The 22,248-nt window shown below is 39.5% G+C and overlaps 1 protein-coding gene across 6 annotated transcripts in view; it reads right to left on the minus strand.

Annotated features, from left to right (window-relative positions):
- SNX30 (sorting nexin family member 30) overlaps positions 1 to 22,248 on the minus strand; it is a 127,026-nt gene that overhangs the window by 40,726 nt on the left and 64,052 nt on the right. For all 6 annotated transcript variants that reach the window (XR_014265653.1, XR_014265654.1, XR_014265655.1 and 3 more), the window contains exons 3-6: positions 21,642 to 21,752; positions 9,735 to 9,893; positions 5,659 to 5,854; positions 4,061 to 4,260 (exon numbers count right to left, since the gene is read on the minus strand). Coding sequence is in view for 2 of the 6 variants with exons in the window: in XM_082469202.1 (XP_082325328.1) it covers positions 4,061 to 4,260; positions 5,659 to 5,854; positions 9,735 to 9,893; positions 21,642 to 21,752 (666 nt within the window). In the remaining 4 variants the exon portion in view is untranslated. The remainder of the gene's footprint in view (positions 1 to 4,060; positions 4,261 to 5,658; positions 5,855 to 9,734; positions 9,894 to 21,641; positions 21,753 to 22,248) is intronic.

Consider the following 22,248-nt stretch of genomic DNA (forward strand, 5'->3'; position numbering starts at 1 on the left):
CTGAAGTCAGGGAGTCTGATTCCTCCAGCTCCATTTTTTTCCCTCAGGATTGGCTATTTGGGGTCTTTTGTGTCTCCATACAAATTTTAAGATTTTTTGTTCTAGTTCTGTAAAAAATGCCATTGGTAATTTGATAGGGATGGCACTGAATCTGTAGATTGCTTTGGGTAGTATAGTCATTTTCACGATATTGATTCTTCCAATCCAAGAACATGGTGTATCTCTCCATCTATTTGTGTCATCTTTGATTTCTTTCATCAGTGTCTTATAGTTTTCTGAGTACAGGTCTTTTACCTCCTTAGGTAGGTTTATTCCTAGGTATTTTATTCTCTTTGGTGCAGTGGTGAATGGGATCATTTCCTTAATTTCTCTTTCAGATTTTTCACCATTGGTGTATAGGAATGCAAGAGATTTCTGTGCATTAATTTTGTGTCCTGCAACTTTACCAAATTCATTGATTAGCTATAGTAGTTTTCTGGTGGCATCTTTAGGATTATCTATGTATAAAATCATGTCATCTGCAAACAGTGACAGTTTTACTTCTTCTTTTCTAATTTGGATTCCTTTTATTTCTTTTTCTTCTCTGATTGCTGTGGCTAGGACTTCCAAAACGATGGTGAATAAAAGTGGAGAGGGTGGACATCCTTGCCTCGTTCCTGATCTTAGAGGAAATGCTTTCAGTTTTCACCCCTGAGAATGATGTTTACTGTGGGTTTGTCATATATGGCCTTTATTATGTTGAGGTAGGTTCCCTTTATGCCCAGCCTCTGGATAGGTTTTATCATAAATGGGTATTGAATTTTGTCAAAAGCTTTTTCTGCATCTATTGAGATGATCATATGGTTTTTCTTCTTCAATTTGTTAATATGGCATATCACATTGATTGATTTGCGTATATTGAAGAATCCTTGCATCCCTGGGATAAATCCCACTTGATCATGGTGTATGATCCTTTTAATGTGTTGTTGGATTCTGTTTGCTAGTATTTTGTCAAGGATTTTTGCATCTATATTCATCAGTGATATTGGTCTGTAATTTTCTTTTTTTGCAGTATTTTTGTCTGGTTTTGGTATCAGGGTGATGGTGGCCTCGTAGAATGAGTTTGGGAGTGTTCCTTCCTCTGCAATTTTTTGGAAGAGTTTGAGAAGGATGGGTGTTAACTCTTCTCTAAATGTTTGATAGAATTCACCTGTGAAGCCATCTGGTCCTGGCCTTTTGTTTGTTGGAAGATTTTTAACCACAGTTTCAATTTCATTGCTTGTGATTGGTCTGTTCATATCTTCTATTTCTTCCTGGTTCAGTCTTGGAAGGCTATACCTTTCTAAGAATTTGTCCATTTCTTCCAGGCTGTCCATTTTACTGGCATAGAGTTGTTTGTAGTAGTCTCTTATGATGCTTTGTATTTCTGCAGTGTCTGTTGTAACTTCTCCTTTTTCATTTCTAATTTTATTGATTTGAGTCCTCTCCCTCTTTTTCTTGAAGAGTCTGGCTAAAAGGTTTATCAATTTTGTTTATCTTCTCAAAGAACCAGCTTTTAATTTTATTCATCTTTGCTACTGTTTTCTTTGTTTCTATTTCATTTATTTCTGCTCTGATCTTTATGATTTCTTTCCTTCTACTAACTTTGGGATTTGTTTGTTCTTCTTTGTCTAGTTCCTTTAGGTGTAAGGTTAGATTGTTTGAGATTTTTCTTGCTTTTTGAGGTAGGACTGTATTGCTATAAACTTCCCTCTTAGAACTGCTTTTGCTGCATCCCATAGGCTTTGGATCGTCGTGTTTTCATTGTCATTTGTCTCTAGGTATTTTTTGATTTCCTCTTTGATTTCTTCAGTGATCTCTTGGTTATTCAGTAACATATTGTTTATCCTCCATGTGTTTGTGTTTTTTACATTTTTTTCCCTGTAATTTATTTCTGATCTCACAGTGTTGTGGTCAGAAACGATGCTTGATATGATTTCAGTTTTCTTAAATTTACTGAGTTTTGATTTGTGACCCAAGATGTGATCTATCCTGGTGAATGTTCTGTGTGCACTTGAGAAGAAAGTGTAATCTGCTGTTTTTGGATGGAATGTCCTATAAATATCAATTAAATCTATCTGGTTTATTGTGTCATTTAAACCTTGTGTTTCCTTATTAATTTTCTGTTGGATAATCTGTACATTGGTGTAAGTGAGGTGTTAAAGTCCCCCACTATTATTGTGTTACTGTCAATTTCCTCTTTTATAGCTGTTAGCAGTTGCCGTATGTATTGAGGTGCTCCTATGTTGGGTGCATAAATATTTACAATTGTTATATCTTCTTCTTGGATTGATCCCTTGATCATTATGTAGTGTCCTTCAGTGTCTCTTGTAATAGTTTTATTTTAAAGTCTATTTTGTCTGATATGAGAATTGCTACTCCAGCTTTCTTTTGACTTCCATTTGCATGGAATATCTTTTTCCATCCACTCACTTTCAGTCTGTATGTGTCCCTAGGTCTGAAGTGGGTCTCTTGTAGACAGCATATATGTGGGTCTTGTTTTTGTATCCATTCAGCAAGCCTGTGTCTTTTGGTTGGAGCATTTAATCCATTCACGTTTAAGGTAATTATCGATATGTATGTTCCTATGACCATTTTCTAAATTGTTTTGGGTTTGTTTTTGTAGGTCCTTTTCTTGTGTTTCCCACTTAGAGAAGTTCCTTTAGCATCTGTTGTAGAGCTGGTTTGGTGGTGCTGAATTCTCTTAGCTTTTGCTTGCCTGTAAAGCCTTTGATTTCTCTGTCAAATCTGAATGAGATCCTTGCCAGGTAGAGTATTCTTGGTTGTAGGTTCTTCCCTTTCATCACTCTAAATACACTGTGCCACTCCCTTCTGGTTTGTAGAGTTTCTGCTGAGAAATCAGCTGTTAACCTTATGGGAGTTCTCTTGTATGTTATTTGTTGTTTTTCCCTTGTTGCTTTTAATAATTTTTGTCTTTAATTTTTGTCCATTTGATTACTATGTGTCTTGGCATGTTTCTCTCTGGGTTTATCCTGCCTGGGACTCTCTGTGTTTCCTGGACTTGGGCGGCTATTTCCTTTCCCATGTTAGGGAAGTTTTCGACTATAATCTTTTCAAATATTTTCTCGGGTTCTTTCTCTCTCTCTTCTCCCTTCTGGGACCCCTATAATGCGAATGTGGAGTGTTTAATGTTGTCCCAGAGGTCTCCTAGGCTGTCTTCATTTCTTTTCATTCTTTTTTCTTTATTCTGTTCCACAGCAGTGAACTCCACCATTCTGTCTTCCAGGTCACTTATCCGTTCTTCTGCCTCAGTTACTCTGCTATTGATCCCTTCTAGTGTATGTTTCACTCCAGTTATTCTATTGTTCATCTCTGTTTGTTTGTTCTTTAATTCTTCTAGGTCTTTGTTAAACATTTCTTGCATCTTCTCCATCTTTGCCTCCATTCTGTTTCTGAGGTCCTGGATCATCTTCACTCTCATTATTCTAAATTCTTTTTCTGGAAGGTTGCCTATCTCCACTTCATTTGTTGTTTTGGGGTTTTATCTTGTTCCTTCATCTGGTATATAGTCCTCTGCCTTTTCATTTTATCTATTTTTCTGTGAATGTGGTTTTCATTCCACAGGCTACAGGACTGTAGTTCTTCTTCTTGCTTCTGCTGTCTGCCCTCTCTCCAACTACTTTTAAAATTTGTTTTACTTTCCAAGATTTCCTCAACCTCATCTTCCAACTTTACTTTTCAATTTTATTTCAGCAATCATATTTTAACCTCCAAGAGCTCTAATTATCCAATTGTTCTTTTTCCACAACATACTGTTCTTAATCAGCAGATGCTATATCTCAAACTCTCAGAGAACACTAATAAGAATCTCTTCCAAACTTTTTTTCTTTCATTTAATTCACATACTTGGTTCACCATGTGTTCTTTTTACATGTCCATGAGGTCAGTCCACATGTCTGATCCTGCCCACCCAGGAAGAAGGAAATCTGTACCACATGCAAATAGGCAAGAATCAATTACTTTTTGATTAATGACTACAACAAAGGAAGTACCTAAGTGCACAAGAAGTGAGTCAGCTTACCTTCATGGAGTCAGAGTATAAAATATATTCCCTGAGCACAGGTAGAAAGTCTTCTGTCATATCCTCCGTCAGCTCTTCCAAGGCTGTAGAGCAGTTGCCAATGCAGGCTGACACACCCTCCAGGGGCTCAGCCAGCTCCCCCTCTAATGCACTCCACGTGGAGTACACAGGCCCATATTCTCTCAGCTCTACAAGGTACTCTAAAGGGGGAAGAGAAACCAATTAAGATCTGGCTGGGTAGCAATCACTGGTATTACTGACTCAATAACCAATGCAGCCAAGAGCTCTCTGAGTATGCTTTCTTTTCAACACAACACTGTTTATAACCAACTTTTTTAATCTCCAAAAGCTGCTATTACAGCCAACACTATAACATCAATCAACTCTACTCCATAATAGGAATGTCATGCCTCTGGATAATGGGGACCACAATGCCTTTGCAGGAAAGTGGTGGGAGCTACATCCACCAAATATCTTCCTAGAAACCTACTCACCTACCCCTACAGTGAAGCCATATTTTAACAGGCAATGGAGGCAGAGTTTCATATAGGTTTAGGGGGGTGTTTTTAAAAATTAAAATAAAATCAGTCACAATGGAAAAATAATGGAATTTTAGGGAACACTTGATACAAGAAATGTGGTCTTACATAAGCAGACTCACTCTCTCACTCAGGGGTCACCCCAACACCTTGGTCCCATCAGAATTTACCCCACATGATCTTTAGGTGTAGATGGTACCTAAAGCCATTTCCAAAACCTGCAGGCCCTACAGGATACCAGCAGCAGGTAAAGGAGAATTAAAGCATAGGGAACAAGGAAAAATGTTGTTTGATTTCCCCCACAAAAAAACCTGGACAAATGATAATTTGTCACCAGGATTCTTGCCATTACAACAAAATGTTGTTGCCATTTTTTAGTAACCAATGAATGGCAACTACCGGAGAATCCTTCTCTATGTGTTTCACATCACATGCCAGCATGATCATTAACACTGTTCAGGTCTATTTGGCCTACACACATGTAAGAAAACAAAGGGCCCCAACATTCTGGGAAACAAAAAAGCAAGTGGCCATGAGAGGGGTGGGGAGGAAGTGGTGGCAACAACCAGGAAGGTTAAAGAAAGGCCTCATAACTCCCTGGGTCAGGAAGAGTGGGTTTGAAATGAAGCAAGGGTAGGCAGGTGAGTCAATTTCAAGCCTGAAGGCTCATTAGGATCGTAACTTTGGCAAACACTGCTCTCATTTTGAACCATCTTTCTGCCAGAAAAGATACTTAAGTTTATTTTTTAAATGATCATTGCTATGGATGAAGGGAAGTTGAGCGAGAAAAAGGTGGAAAAGCCTAGAGGCTGAGTGGTTGTTTGCTATGGGGAAAGCAAACACAAGGATGAAATGCAGGGCAAGGGACGGGGTGCAAAATTTTACTCTGGTCACAACTACCTCCCCCGCTCCGTGTATTTATTTGTTAGTTTTATAAGCAAAATGTGGCCTGGTTCTGCTGCTCCAGCATTTCTGCATTTTGATTCTGCTTGGCACAATGAATGCCATTTCTGCAAACGTGGTCCCTGGGCCTGATCAAGAACTCGACAGAGAGCTCACCTATTTCTTCCTTGATGATCCGCTGGGCTATTCGATCAATGGTTCCCAGCTTGAGCGCAAATGTGTCTAAGTACTCGCCTATGGCTGCAAACTCGAGAGGCCGACTCCTCAGCTTGTAGCCGCCAGTGACATGCTTGACCGACTCACCCACTCGAGTCAGCAACGCCATCCCTTGCTTCTTATGGGCATTCAGGTCCTAAGGATGACATGTGAACAAACAAACTCAAAGGGCTCAACTGCTCACGTGGCCAGGACTCAGTAAGCCAACTCCTTTAGGCAGTTTCCTTTTGGAAATGGAAGACTCAGAAAATAAGGAGGTGAGTTAGGTTAAGGCGCTCACCACACACACACACACACACACACACACACACACACACACACGTCTCCTCTCCTTGCCATCACAGCCATCACAGCCACCACGCTCACACTCCTGCACCTTTACGCCCAGGTCTCTTTATACAGAGCTGGACTCCTACCTTTCCAATCAGGTTCACTCACCCAGCACACCTTCCTTTAAACACAACTGTTTAAATACAAGTTTTTTAAAAAGTGTCCCTTTCTCCTATACAAAATATCCTAAATTGTCTTTAGGAGCAAAATTCAAGAGCTGAGATTCATTCCATTCATTTATTTATATCCTAACCAAAGCCATATAAGGGAAGTAGAGGGTGGGAAGCAGGAGACAGTGACAGGAAAGGCAGTGCTACAAAACCCAGGCCAAGGATAGATGCTGCAAATGACAAAACATTTTACCCTGGATTTCTTGGTTGAGGCATAAATGGGAAATACGTTCAGCTGCATAATCCACTGAACTGAAACCTGAAAAGCATATTAGTCTGCCAGGTAAAATAAATGTCTTCCTATCATTAAACTCTAAGGGGAATCTGCAGTATCTTCCCGTTGTTCTATGTCACTTACTTTAATGGTGCCTTCAAAAGTGGTTTTACAGAAGATGCAGGTGTCTGTTCCTTATGTCTACCCTCGATACTAACAGAATGATAATTCCCAGTCCTAGAGGGGCAGGTCTACAGGGAGAGAAGTGAACACGGCACAAGGCCACTGCTTTCTGGTGACCTCGCCTCATGTAGGGATACAGCAGAGGCTAACACAGCTGTCTGACAGCCCCTTCCCACATGACACACCATCCCAGGCTCAGGTCTCCAAAAGTGCCTCAAATGTAGATCCCTCCTGATTTCATGTCCTTCTCCTCCATGCAGTCAAGGCCTTCACTTCTGCTCTTGATTCTGCCCTCTCCTGTCCACACTTCCCCCACCAGCCAAGGCCCTTGCCCTCTCAAGCATCCCTTCTCTCCTGTCTCTAATTTCAACTTCTAATCCTTCAGCATGTGAAATATATGCAAAGCTCACCGATCTTAAAAATGGCAGCAACCTCCTCTAAGCTCCCTCCTCCATCTCTGTCCTTCCTTTCTGTGCCACCTGCCTGACACAAAGTTCTAAAGATCCCATCTCGGGGAATTCCCTGGCGGTCCAGTGGTTAGGACGCTGTGATTCCACTGCAGGGGGTGAGGGTTTGATCCCTGGTTGGGGAGCTAAGATCCTGCATGCCACAGACAAAGAAAAAAATTTTAAATCAAATAATGATCTTATCTCCCCTTCTAACTTCATACACTCTAGATAAAAGCATCCCCATAGGCACCAGGCTTTCACAAGACCGTAACTGAAGCCCTGGAGTTCTAGGAATTGCTCCATAGACAATGTTTTTTTGGACCAGGGTTCGATCCAAATGGACTCACTGGACTGCATAAACTCTACTTCAAGTAGCACTTTACAAAGAACCCCCAGTTAACCAAGTTCATTAAGGTGTTGAGTACAGTTATTTAGTTGTACCTATCTGACTGCTGCACCCATTCTGCCAACGATGAAAACATTGATTTGAACACAGCTGATACTAAGCACCCTCCACCTCCCCCAGCATCCATGGCTTCTTCTTAAGGACCCTTCTAATTTGTGGTAATATCATGTCATCACAAGGAAGAGGAAAGCTTCTGCATTCACGATGGCAGAGCATGTCAGTGGCTTATCTAAGGACAGGACCAAGTTATTCAAAGCATTTTAAAAGAAAAGATGGGGATATGGGGTGGGTGAGATGGGGAGTTATTGTTTAGTGGGTCCAAAGTTTCAGTTTTGCAGGATGAAAAAGTTCTGGAGATTAGATGTACGACAGGGTGAATATACTTAACATTTCCCAACTGTACACTGTAAAGTGGTTAAGATGGTAAATTTTATGTCATGTGTATTTTCCCACAATTAAAAAGAAAAAAAAGAAAAGATGAGGTTATTTAGTGCATTTGCTTCAGCAAATAAAACTGAACTAAGGCAGGAAGCTGTTCTTTTTAAACAAGCCAACTCCCCCGTACTCACTCACCTCAAGTTAGATTTTGATTAAGACTTTGAAGGGCTTTTAAAAAAAAAATCAGTTAACTCTGATGATGGAAATCAGGATACTGTTTAACCTGGGGAGGAGGGGGGTGGTAGTGATTGGGAGCAGAGATGAGAGAGGCTTCCAGGGTGCTGGGGATTTTCTGTCTTGATTGGGTACTGATTATAAAGGTATGTTCATTTTGTGATCATTTATTGAGCTGTGATTTGTATACTTTTCTGTATGTATGTTATACTTCAGTAACAAAATTGAGCAAATTAAAAATAAAATCAGTTCATATTGCCTGGTCCACAGATGAACACCACATATACAAAAAAAAAAAAAAAACCACCTTTCGTACTTATTCTTTACACAAATTCCTAATGACCGGGGGTCCAAGCTTTCTCCTCCTTTGTCTCTTTATTCAATAAAAATGATGAAACTTGAGGGCCTGTCTGGACAACGGACCACTAATCTGGGTGAAACAGTGAGCTGCACTTTTGGAGAACAGAGTGGATTTTACTTTGTGTAGTCACTGGAAGAACTACGTCCGAGGAGCAGTTCACCAGGAAATACTTATTTTTAAAAAGAACACAAGTTTGACCTGTGTGGGAAAGGCTTCCAGGAAAAAAAGAAGAGGAACAGGAATGTCATCAAGGAGGCTAAGTGCCAACTGAGGTCTAGGAAAAAGTAAAAAAAAAAAAAAAAAAAAAACCACAACACTGGAGGACTTTGCCAGGTGGCTCTTATGTCCGGAGAATGGCATCCCCTCCAACGTCTTTACGGCAACTGATGTTGTCTGTAAATATTTCTCCATTTTGCCATTTTGAAAAAGAAAACTGGAAAGTACCTGGGCCTTGATACCCTTGCCAACATGGAATGAATCACCTATGGCCTGAATGTGAGAATAGGATACATGAAAATAAACAGATGGGGCTGGAGGGAAGCTGGCACAAGAGTCTGAACACGAGCTCCCATATCTGCAGACAATCAGAGTCGAGCACCTCAGGTTGCCGGCCAGTTCTGCCAACACGGAAGTTCAGAGAAAAGTCAGGGGCGCCAACTTGAGTTTGAATACATAGAATCTGGCAGCTGTGTAGGCCCCAACTATTTCCCTGGCAAGTGCTTGGAAAATGCCCACCGGCTAGGAACTTGGCTGCGGGCAAGTAATGCTGAACTACTCTTGGTCAGGCAGTCCGTGGAAACTGTGGCCTCAGGAGCCACACTGACCCTATTTCACATCCTAGGGATACCAGCTGAACTAGTACACACGCCCTGAACTTTAGTTTCCTTGTCTGTGAAATGAGGCTATGAGCAAATACTCACAGGGTTCCTGTGGAAAATGTGCTTACCAAACACTCGATAAACATTCTTTCCCTTCCGTGCCCACCGTTGGTCAGAATGGCCTCACCCAGTAATATCACCGGTAAGTGTGTAGGGAAACACTTATCTCTGCTTTTTGGTAAGTGAAACTATTCTAACTTCCTTGACTGTTGCAGGGGGATATTTCTCCTAAATTCTAACACGGAAACCGTGCCAGGGCAGATGAGCACCAGAAACAAAAAAAAAAAGAAACAAACCCAGAGCAATTCTATGACACCCACTACAGGGGTGGCTTGTGAGAGATCAAAACAGCTTTTAAGAAAGAGCCCAAAGAATGCTAATCTGGGAGAGGAGTATGAAAAATTCTGCCTTACCTTAGCAGTAAGGAAAACATTAAAGTGTTCATTGAAAGAAAGCACAGGATGATCCGCAATTCTTTTCAGGAATTTATCCAAAGCTTTTCTTCTGGTCTCCACAAACTCTTCTGAAAAACGATCCACAACACCTTTCACCACAAACTTCTCAGGAAGTGGCTACGATGACATGAACAAAAATATTCAGAGTAATTGATAAGAAAGTGCAAAGAAAAACCAGGCTAGCAAATCAGTCCTAGGACCCATCTGTCAAGAACAGTCTTTCTTCATCGGTCAGATCTTTATGTAGTCATCAGTATAAATATTTCTGAAAAAATACCAATGGAGTAAATCACAACTACCCTGTCAATTTTATAATACAAGAAATGAAACAGCAGAGCATGGCCCCTGGAACACAGAAAACAGTCGGTTAACATCTACCGGTAAATCCGATAGTATAGTTATCTTTACATTGCTTGATGCACAGGTGATATAATGGGAAAGTTAAGGCAAGATAAGAAAGAAAGGAAAGGAGTCAGACAACATCAGCCACACAAAAATTTATTCAAATATCTTAAGATCCTACTCCCAGTTCAAGGGGTAAAAGAATTTGGTGAATGAAAAATTAAGTACATTAGGGAAACCCATGTATCTAAAAAAATACCTTTTCTAAGGCAATTTTTTTGTTTAGGTTTATGCTTAAAGGTTCTTAATAAAATAACTTCCTTTACTCCTCACTCAAATAAATCTCTCCATCGTATTTACTCTGAGCCAATATTGTCGGCAATTTAAAACTACCCGGCTTCCAAGGGATCTTTGAGCTTTAACCTATTTCCGTAGCAGCTTGATTAAAAGGCCTTCCTCGTTACTGCCACCACAGGGAAAGAGAGTATCTGCTAATGCACAATTTGAAAATGTTTTGGTTATGAAATATTAAAAGAAAATTTATATTTAAAAAAGGGCAAATGACCCAGTAGACATTTCTCCAAAGAAGATGTACAAATGGCCAAAATGCACATGAAAAGATGCTCGACATCATTAGTCATTAGGGAAATACAAATCAAAACCACAGTGAGATAATCATTAGAGAAACGCAAATCAAAACTACAATGAGGTATCACCTCACACCAGTCAGAATGGCCATCATCAAAAAATCTACAAACCATAAATGCTGGAGAGGGTGTGGAGAAAAGGGAACCTTCTTGCACTGTTGGTGGGAATGTAAATTGATACAGCCACTATGGAGAACAGTATGGAAGTTTCTTAAAAAACTAAAAATAGAACTACCATACGACCCAGCAATCCCACTACTGTGCATATATCCTGAGAAAACCATAATTAAAAGAGACATGTACCACAATGTTCACTGCAGCTCTATTTACAGTAGCCAGGACGTGGAAGCAACCTAAGTGTCCATAGACAGATGAAGGGATAAAGAAGATGTGGCACATATATACAATGGAATACTACTCAGCCATAAAAAGAAACGAAATTGAGTTATTTGTAGTGAGGTGGATGGACCTAGAGTCTGTCATACAGAGTGAAGTAAGTCAGAAAGAGAAAAACAAATACTGTATGCTGACACATATATATGGAATCTAAAAAAAAAAAAAAGGTTCTGAAGAACCTAGGGGCAGGACAGGAATAAAGATGCAGACGTAGAGAATGGACTTGAGGACACGGGGAGGGGGAAGGGTAAGCTGGGACGAAGTGAGAGAGTGGCATGGACATATATACACTACCAAATGTAAAATAGATAGCTAGTGGGAAGCAGCCACATAGCACAGGGAGATCAGCTCGGTGCTTTGTGACCACCTAGAGGGGTGGGATAGGGAGGGTGGGAGGGAGACGCAAGAGGGAGGAGATATGGGGATATATGTATATGTATAGCTGATTTACTTTATTATAAAGCAGAAACTAACACACCACTGTAAAGCAATTATACTCCAATAAAGATGTTAAAAAAAAAAAAAAACCACAGTGAGATACCACTTCACACCCACTAGGATGACCATAATAGAGACAGAGAAAGACAGGAAAGGAAAGAACAAGTGTTGATGAGGAGATGGAAAAACTGGAACAAGCATTTAAGTCTGCAACCTCCTTAAACTCTGTAATATGTCAATACAGAGATTTTTTTTTTCTTGTAAGTTATAGACCCCCAAGCGCGCGCGCACACACACACACACACACACACACACACACAAATGTTGAAATAAGATACAGGAATAAGGACTTACGCAATGTGGAATCCTAAGCACTTGGAGTGAGAAAGCCAAGAAGCAACCCAATTTATAACACAAAAGCTTTCAAATATTTAGGAACTGGCAACACCAGCACTGCTGGAAAGGAAGCACTTGGGTATGAGAGAATTCAACAGCCTCGACTTGAAGAGCTTTGGGAAGCCCGTATGTTTCAGATCTCAAAAGTAAAGACTCTGCTGGGTGCCACCTTTGCCTCCGTGCCTCAAGTGGCTGTAGAGAACAGCCCCCTCCCCAAAGCTAACTATTCCATCTGTGTCCTTGACCCATTAGTTCACTATCATGCACCTGTCACCATCAATTAATTGTACCTTCTCTACTGTTTATCTTCAACATCTCCTCATCCAGCTCTATTCTGAGTCTATAAAAACATGGTTGGTTCTCTTTGTACCTGAAGAAAAAAAAAAAATCTATCTCTTGACCTTACATCATCTCCACTCTGCTTCCTGTCTCATTCAACCTTTTTGAAAAGAACCATTTACATTTACTTCCACTCTTTCCCTTGATTTCTCAACCCCCAACCTTACTTCACCCCAAAACGAAGCCATCATTGGTACTGCCTTCAATGCTGCGTTTCTCTGCCCTATCCCTGCTTCATGCAGAAACCGCTCTTTTAAAGATCATCAGTGACTTTGTAATTACCAAACCCAGTGGATATTTTTATCTCATGAGTCCTGTTGAGCATACTCTCATTTGCCTATGCTGAACAGGACTTAGGAAAAAGGCCTAATGAGCAAATAAGTAGTTAGGTATGCCTCATTTCATGTAACAGATAACCTTCTGAAAAGAGTTATCCATTCTTCAGATTTAGTACATTGAACTTTGTTTAATGAATCAGGGAAGCTTGCTATTTAAAGGAACCCTGGGGTGAATCCTTCTGCAAACAGAATTTCCTTCTGTAATAAGCATCATTATTGCCAAATGTACATGGCTTCATAAATTTGTTTCTTCCTATTTCAAGCTTCCTTAAAGGGATATACCTACTCTCTGCCTCACCCTTATAATTACCTTCTGGGTTGTTTATACATAGGAATCTGGATTGCTGGTGAAATCAAGGGCATCTACACTTTGTAAATGAAATAATACAAGTGAAGAAAGAGTTCAACACAGCTCCCAGCACATGGTAGATATGGAATGAATGCCAACTATTTGTATTAATTGGTAAATACTGAGAACAGTATTTACCAATTACAGAACAGAACACTAGCTATCTATTTTACATTTCATAGTGTATATATGTCCATGTCACTCTCTCACTTCGTCCCAGCTTACCCTTCCCTCTCCCCATTTCCTCAAGTCCATTCTCTACATCTGCATCTTTATTCCTGTCCTGCCCCTAGGTTTTTCAGAACTTTTTTTTTTTTTAGATTCGGTATATATGTGTTAGCATACAGTATTTGTTTTTCTTTTTCTGACTTACTTCACTCTGTATGACAGACTCTAGGTCCATCCACCTCACTACAAATAACTCAATTTCGTTTCTTTTTATGGCTGAGTAATATTCCATTGTATATATGTGCCACATCTTCTTTATCCATTCATCTGTCAATGGACACTTACCTCACTACCCCTCTACCTCACTACAGTTCATATTGAGCTACATGAGTTTCTTGTAAATTTTGGAGATTAATCCTTTATCACTTGCTTCATTCGCAAATATTTTCTCCCATTCTGAGGGTTGTCTTTTCATCTTGTTTATGGTTTCCTTGGCTGTGCAAAAGCTTTTAAGTTTCATTAGGTCCCATTTGTTTATTTTTGTTCTTATTTCCACTTCTCTAGAAGGTGGGTCAAAAAGGATCTTGCTGTGATATATGTCAAAGAGTGTTCTGCCTATGTTTTCCTCTAAGAGTTTTATAGTGTCTGGCCTTACATGTAGGTCTTTAATCCATTTTGAGTTTATTTTTGTGTATGGTGTTAGGGAGTGTTCCAATTTCATTCTTTTACATGTAGCTGTCCAGTTTTCCCAGCACCACTTATTGAAGAGGCTGTCTTTTCTCGATTGTATATTCTTGCCTCCTTTATCAAAGATAAGGTGACCATATGTGCATGGGTTTATCTCTGGGCTTTCTATCCTGTTCCGTTGACACCTTGATATTAATCACTGCGACTGATTTTGGACTTTTGACTTCCAGAACTACAAGATAAAAAATTTTTGTTGTTTATGTCACTTCTTAAAAATAAAATCACCTGGTGTGAGGATGAGGGAGTGGGTAAGGACAGAGATGAAACAAGATTGGTCATGAGTTGGTAAGTGCTGAAACTAGGTGATGAGAACATGAGGGTTCATTGCACTGAATCTCTCTGCTTTGGTATGCTTGATATTTTCCATAATGAAAAAGTTTTTTTAAAACTATATATGCATATATATATTGGAACCTTCAAATAATCCTATCTGCAAAGCATTACAAGAACCCACTAAATATTTCAAGGTTTAATCTTAAAATATTTACATTTTATAGCACTTGATACTTTGGTAAAGCACTTTCACATATATCATATTTTATATTAGTTTATAAGAAAGTATTTTATAATCTATGAAACAAAAGTATAGTAGATTGTCCCAGAAAAGCTACTATTTATGGGTGGGAAATCTGGACAAAGATTTCATTTGCTCAGTCTTGATATGTCCCGTTTCCTCTTGCCAGCTTTTAAACTGTTTCTTCTATGCAATTCAACAAATATTTACTGCATACCCACTACATGACAGAAAACTATTTTTCCTATTTATATCAAACTAACAGAAAATATTGCTCCTAACCAAAAACAGTAACAAATAAATTAAAGAGCATCAAGATTAAAAGGAAATCTTGCCATCTGCAACGACGTGATGGACTTGGAGGGTATTATGCTAAGGTAAATAAGTAATACAGAGAAAGACAAACACTGTATGATATCATTTATATGTGGAATCTAAAAAATACAACAAACTAGTGACTGTAACAAAAAAAGAAACAGACTCATAGATATAGAGAACAAACTAGTAGTTACCGGGGGAAAAGGAAAGAGGGGAGAGGCAATGTAGGGGTAGGGGATTAAGAGGTACAAACTATTATGTATAAAATAAGCTACAGGGATATGTTGTACAATATAGGGAATATAGCCAATATTCTATAATAACTATAAGTGGAGTATAACCTTTAAAAATTGTGATCACGACATTGTACACCTGTAATTTATATAATATTGTACATCAACTATACTTCAATAAAATTATAGGGATAAAGTTTTTTTGTTTTTTTTTTTAAAGAACAGTCACAAAGCCTGATTTAATTCAGGTACTGTAAAGTTCAACTAATGATTCACTATTTATTAACTTACCTACTTGGTAAGCTAAAAGCATATATATTTAACAGTACAAAAAAAAGGAGCCAACTAGAAAGTGAAGTTAGACTTTTTACTGATTATTTCATATTAAGAAAAACAAACGCTGCATTACAAATTTCTTCCTATTAATTCCCATGAGTTTACCACTACCCAAAACAAAACTGGGTCCATAATAAATACAAATGCATCCTTCCAGCAAAGCTCCCTTCATAAAAACTGAAGCAAACATTAAATTTCTAAGTGAAATTAAAAACTAAAGACTTTAATAAATGTATTTGCTTCATCTTCAAAATGTGCATCCATTGAGACATGAAATCTCTCTGCTGTGTAATTATTTGTGCCCCAGTAAATGAAGCGGTGTTAAAACCAACTTCTGAGACAAAAAATAAATTAAAAAGCAAAAACCACGTCACAATGAAGACTCTCTGGTGGCTCCAACTATTAGATTACAAAGAAAAACAAGTGAATTGCCATTATGAGATGACAAACATAACACATCCAGCACAGTTCTAGTTTTAGGTTGGCATTTGAAGAACATATGATTATTTCCTTCTGTTTTTAAAATTCCAGAAAAACAAAGCAATATAAAAAGAGAAAAATCTGTTGCAGCACCAGAAAATATAAAGGTACTGTTAACAGGACAGAATTTGTTAAAGACACAAAGCAGAAAAGATTGGATTGAGAGAAAAATCAATCAGTATCAACCATTTGGTGACACTACTCAGGCAAAGGAACAGTCGGCTTAGGAAGTAAGGGGTTGAATTTCCCCAGTAGAGCCCCAGAAGCTGCCAAGTTCAGAGCCATAGGGGCTGGAAACAGGGCAGGTCTCAGGACAGCCAATGGGGAGACGCAAATGAAAGAACTTGGGGCCTCCCCAGAACCACAGTCTGGCTGGCTGTTCACCTACAATTTCACATGGCTCCAGTGAAGCTCAAAAAAAGTGGGAACTTTATCTCCATGCTTATAACGTAAGCAATAGACTCTGAAAGCTTAGGAATTCTCACATTTTTAACCATAGCTAACTAAAATTGGCAAAAAGAAAAACCCACAAAAAAACCCCAAGAACCCACCACCACCCCCCATTTTCCAACTGATTCAAAAGATTCTAAAGTTCACCTGAAATATAAAACGTGCAAATAGCCAGAAAAACTCGGAAAACAAAGACTACTGTGGGCATAGATGGGGACCTATCCAACTAGATGATGAAACATTCTGTAAACTTATAATAATTCAGTAGTGTAGCAGGGACACCACACGAAAGAGAAAAGAGATCGATGAACCAAAATGTTCAGAAATAGCCCCAAAATGTACAAATCTAACGCATGACATAGTCTAATACACAAACTATTACACTGGTGATTGATCGCTCCTAAATGGTTCTGGAACAACCCACCATCTGAAAAAAATAAGATCCTCCCATCTCACATCAGAAAAAATTCTAGATTTAAATATAAAACATGAGGACATAAAAGTAATAGAAGAAAATACAGAATATTTTTTTTTAACATCCTAGGTTAGAAACAAGCTTCAAAGCCAGAAACTGTAAGGGAAAAATTAACTTGGCTGGGAGGGAAGGGATGTTATCTTTTATGGAGTCAAGTTGAAGACAAAAGACAACTAGAGAAAAAATAGATATTCTCAACTGGGTTAATTTCCTTCGCAGATACGGAGTGTTTACAAACCACTAAGAAAAAAATAGAAAAATAAAGAGGCAATTCATTAAAGAAATGCCAACATTCAATAAAGTCATAAGAAGACATGTAGCTCTTCACTGGTTAAAGAAATGAAAACTAACTGTATAAGAACAAACTCAAAATGGATTAAAGACCTAAATTTTCTAAAAGCTAAAATTATAAAAATTTTAGAAGGGACTTCCCTGGTGGCACAGTGGTTAAGAATCCGCCTGCCATTGCAGGGGACACGGGTTCGAGCCCTGGTCCGGGAAGATCCCACATGCCGCAGAGCAGCTAAGCCTGTGTGCCACAACTACTGAGCCTGTGAGCCACAGCTACTGAGCCCATGAGCCACAACTACTGGATCCGTGTGCTTAGGGCCCATGCTCCGCAACAAAGAGAAGCCACCGCAATGAGAAGCCCATGCACCGCAATGAAGAGTAGCCCCCGCTCGCCGCAACTAGAGAAAGCCCGCGTGTAGCAACGAAGACCCAACGCAGACAAAAATAAATAAATTATTTTAAAAAAGAGTTTTAGAAGACAACATAGGTGTAAATCTTTATGACCTAGGATTAAGCAACGGTTTCTTAGCTAAAACACCAAAAGCACAAGCAAACAAAGAAAAAATAGGTAAAGTGGACTTCATAAAGATTTTAAAACTTTGTACTCCACAGGACACCATCAAGAAAATAAAGAGGGCTTCCCTGGTGGCGCAGTGGTTGAGAATCTGCCTGCCAATGCAGAGGACGCAGGTTCGAGCCCTGGTCTGGGAAGATCCCACATGCTGCGGAGCAACTCGGCCCGTGAGCCACAACTACTGAGCCTGCGCATTTGGAGCCTGTGCGCGGCAACAAGAGGCCACGATAGTGAGAGGCCCACGCACCGCGATGAAGAGCGGCCCCCGCTCGCTGCAACTAGAGAAAGCCCTCGCACAGAAACGAAGACCCAACACAGCCATACATACATACATACATACATACATAAAGAAAAAGAATGTAAGCAGACAAGAATATCATTTAAAAAAAAAAAAAATTAAAAAAAAAAAAAGAAAAGAAAGAGACAACACGTTAAACAGGAGAAAGATTTTGCAAATCATATATCTGAGAAGAGATTAGTATCTAGATTACATAAAGAACCATTTTAACTCAACAATAAAAAGACAACAACCCAATTTTAAAATGGGCAAAGGATCTGAACAGATATTTCTCCAAGGAAGATAATAAAGGTACATTTAAAAAAAAAAATCAACATCATTAGCTGTCAGGGAAATGCAAATCAAAACCACAAAGAGATACCATTTCATACCCACTAGGGTGGCTATTATCAAAAGGAAAGATAATAACGGGTGTTGATGCAGACGTGGAGAAAGTGGAACCCTCATACACAGCTGGTGTGTATGTAAAACGATGCAGCCACTTTGGAAAACAGTCCGGCAGTTCCTCAAAAGGTTAAATATAGAGTTATACATGATTCAGCAATTATATTCCTAGGTATACACCCAAGAAAAATGAAAACATATGTCCACACAAAAGCTTGCACATGGGGCTTCCCTGGTGGCGCAGTGGTTGAGAATCTGCCTGCTAATGCAGGGGACACGGGTTCGAGCCCTGGTCTGGGAAGATCCCACATGCCGCGGAGCAACTAGGCCCGTGAGCCACAACTACTGAGCCTGCGCGTCTGGAGCCTGTGCCCCGCAACGGGAGGGGCCGCGATGGCGAAAGGCCCGCGCACCGCGATGAAGAGCGGCCCCCGCACCGCGATGAAGAGTGGCCCCCACTTGCCGCAACTAGAGAAAGCCCTCACACGAAAACTAAGAGACCCAACACAGTCATAAATAAATAAATTAAATAAATAAATAAAGTATTAAAAAAAAAAAAAAAAAAAAAGCTTGCACATGGATGTTCATAGCAGCATTACTCATAACAGCCAAAAAGTGGAAACAACCCAAATGTTCATCAAAGGTGAATGGACAGACAAAATACGATATATCCATAGAATGGAATGTTACTTGACAATAAAAACAAAGCACTGACATGTGCTACGACATGAATGAACCCAGAAAACATTATGCTACGAAAAAAAAACCCAGTCACAAAAGGCCATTGTGTATGATTCTACTTACATGAAATGTCCAGAACAGGCACATCTATAGAGACACGTAGAGTAGTGGTTGCCAGGCAATGGGGAAGATAGAGGATTTGGAAGCAACAGGCAAGAAATAAGAGGTTTCTTTTGGGGGTGATGAAACGGTTCTAAAACTGATTGTGCTGATGGTTACACAGCTCTATGAATACACCAAAAGCCCTTGACTTGTACATTTCACGTGGGTGAATTGTATGGTATACTGAATTATACCTCAATAAAGCTTTTAAAAAAAAAAGAAATGAAAATTTAAACAATAATTATGTTACATGTTTACTGGGTCTCCATCTGATAGTTAACTCCCCTGGGCAGGAGTCCCTTGTCTATCTTATTACCCTTCACCTTCCCAAGGGCAGTAAAAAAGGCCTAGTAAAAGGACCAAAGTCGATTATTAATAACAGACACCTCCCAGCAAAGCTGCTGTAAGACGAATTTCTTTGGGGGGGAAAAAAAGTTTGTTTGCAGTCTGACTTTCATATTTAAGTCAGAGATGCTCTCCTACATTAAATCTCTCTCCACCGCAGATATGCACTAAGAATTTATGAAGAAATTTAAGTCTCTAGATGCTTCTACTCACTGCTTTTACCCAGACCACAGGAAACCAGACTTAAAGATACTCTGGATCCACCTTGGGCATTCTGGAGACTTCCATTCTCTCAGTTCTGGCTTCAGTGTCTATGCATGAGTCTACTATGTTTCACCAGCAGGTGTCGCTGTCTAACCTTTGGTCTTTAAGTACCAAACTTCATGAACTCCTAGTTGCCAGGAAGTGGTGCATAACTCCCCTTATGCATAGTGTGGGCTACACATAAAGAGCAACTTCCTTCCAGTACAGTATGGAGAGGGAGAGAAAAAAGAGTAACTGTACAGTGGAAAAACCTGATAAGCACTATCTCAAGTCAGGTAATCAAGGTTAACATCAACAGTGATAAATACTGTAGATGATAGTATATACCCCTTATATGATGTAATGAGAATGGTACTTTACCCCTGTGCTTTTCCTCCTCAAAACACATCACCCCAGGCTAACTATGAGAAAAACATCAGACAAATCTCAACGAAGGGACATTCTACAAAATGCCTGCCTGGTACTCCTCAAAGCTGTCAAGGTCATCAAAAACCAGGAAAGCCTGAGAAACTGTCACAGTCAAGAGGAGCCTGGGACCAAGTAGACATGACAACTAAATGTAATGTGTTACCCTGGATGGGATCCTGGAACAGGAAAAGGACATTAGGCAAAAAATGAGGAAATCTGAATAAAGGACTTTTAGTCAAAAATAATGTATCATTACTGGTTGATTATTTGTGACAAATGCGCCATACTAATAAGCAAAACTGGGTGTGGGGTCTGTGAGAATTTGCTGTACTATCTTTGCAATAATTCTGTAAATCTAATACTGTTCTAAAATAAAAGTCTGTTTTTAAAAAATTCACTAGCTGCCAGTTTTGCCAAATTAAGATTTTAACGAATAGTTCCAACTGGTTAAAACTATAGTTTCTTTTTTGGCATGTTTTTAAGTGATTAGAAGACAGAAAAGCAAAACTTCAGGCCTGGAGAGCAGAGGGAATAGATTGGGGGGTGGGGGGCGGGGGCGGTGGTTTCCCTGAGAAAGAATGGAGCCCCAGGCAAGACCCATCATTCCCATCACAGTACTAGCAACATGGCCACTTTTGTCTTGAAAACTAAGAAAACTGCTAGTGCGTTCACAGCATATTCAGCCTTTTCCAACCATGAGGGGAAGACTGGAAGATGCAGTGGTAGTAGGAAAACTGGCAGTGCTAAGAAGTTATCCAGCCAAGGTTTTTACTGAAAGATAAAGCCCTGCTGAAGAGTTTTATGACCCAAATTGCCCTAAAGCCCCAAAGCCCAAGAAACATCTGAGGTCTAAACAGTTATTTATATTTTTAAAAAAAGTAGAGAAGTACTCAATACATTTGTTGATTTTAAGTAGTCTTTTAAATTTTATTTGCTCTAGTCTTGTTTTTTAAAATGTGCAGCTAAAATAACAAATAAATAGTATGCTTCTTCAATAAATAGAGTCAACTGGCTTTTGGTTTGTTTTCTTAAAGGAATAACTGTGGTTGAGTGGATTGTGTGCTAGATTCCTGCTCTCAGAATTACCCATGTCTAAAGAAAGCCCAGCCAGCTGTAATCTGAGACATCTTTCTCCACCTGGGGGCAGCTATCCAAACCGCAAGAATGGAGTCTAGGAAGGGTGAAACAGTCTTTAAGGAGGCAGCAAATGAGAATTAGGACTCTCCGTACCTCAAAAAATTGTTATAATAAAAGTGAAAATCTATCCCAACCCACCCAAGAAACAAGCATACTGTATAGCAAATCAGAAATCAAAACCCAAAAGGTGAACTGTATTATACAGCATCCATAAAATGTACATTTGATGGGTGAATCTGGTATGAAATGTAAGGTAGAGTTCGTCCATAGTTTAAAGGGTGAGAGCTGAGTGAACACCGTCAGGAAAGAGAATGCAGGAAAAGTGAGTAACAAGCTGTACTGACTTAGTACCTACGGGAATGAGATGAGTGGGCTGGGATTCTTCCAGTTTGTTCCTCAACCAGTCAAAATCCTGGTATCTTCGACGAACAGAATATTCTGGCAGGTCAAACTCCACCCGAGTACTCTGCAAATGAGGACAGTGGAACAAAATCAGGGTAAGGGAAGAGTAGCATACCTTGGCAGAATGGAAGGAAAAAAGCTCTCTTTGAATAACCTGGGCAAGAACACACTTTTCTTCCACCAAACGCACCAGCCAAATGGCAGGGCTTACCAACACGGAATGACAAGTCCGGGCCACGGGGTCCAGTTAAAAATTTCAAGGATCTAGAATGAAAATGTTGAGGTTTCATTTCCCCCTATCTCAGGAAATGGAACTATCCCTCAGAATTGTCCTTAGAAACATTTGATTCATTTCCTCCAAGTTTAACTCTGAGAATTGCTTTTAGCAGAATAATTCCCCTGAGGATATTGCTACTGAATCCAAATCTGTGAATCTGTTAAAAAAAAAAAAAAGTCTCCACCTTCTGCTAAATATGCTGACAAGTTTTGCCAAAGGCAGAGGGGAAACAAACAAAAAGTAGAGATAACAGATCACCTGCTCATTTAGGAACCAGACTAGA

Source organism: Balaenoptera physalus (assembly GCF_965194825.1).
Source record: "Balaenoptera physalus genome assembly, chromosome: 7".
Taxonomy (NCBI): Eukaryota; Metazoa; Chordata; class Mammalia; order Artiodactyla; family Balaenopteridae; genus Balaenoptera; species Balaenoptera physalus.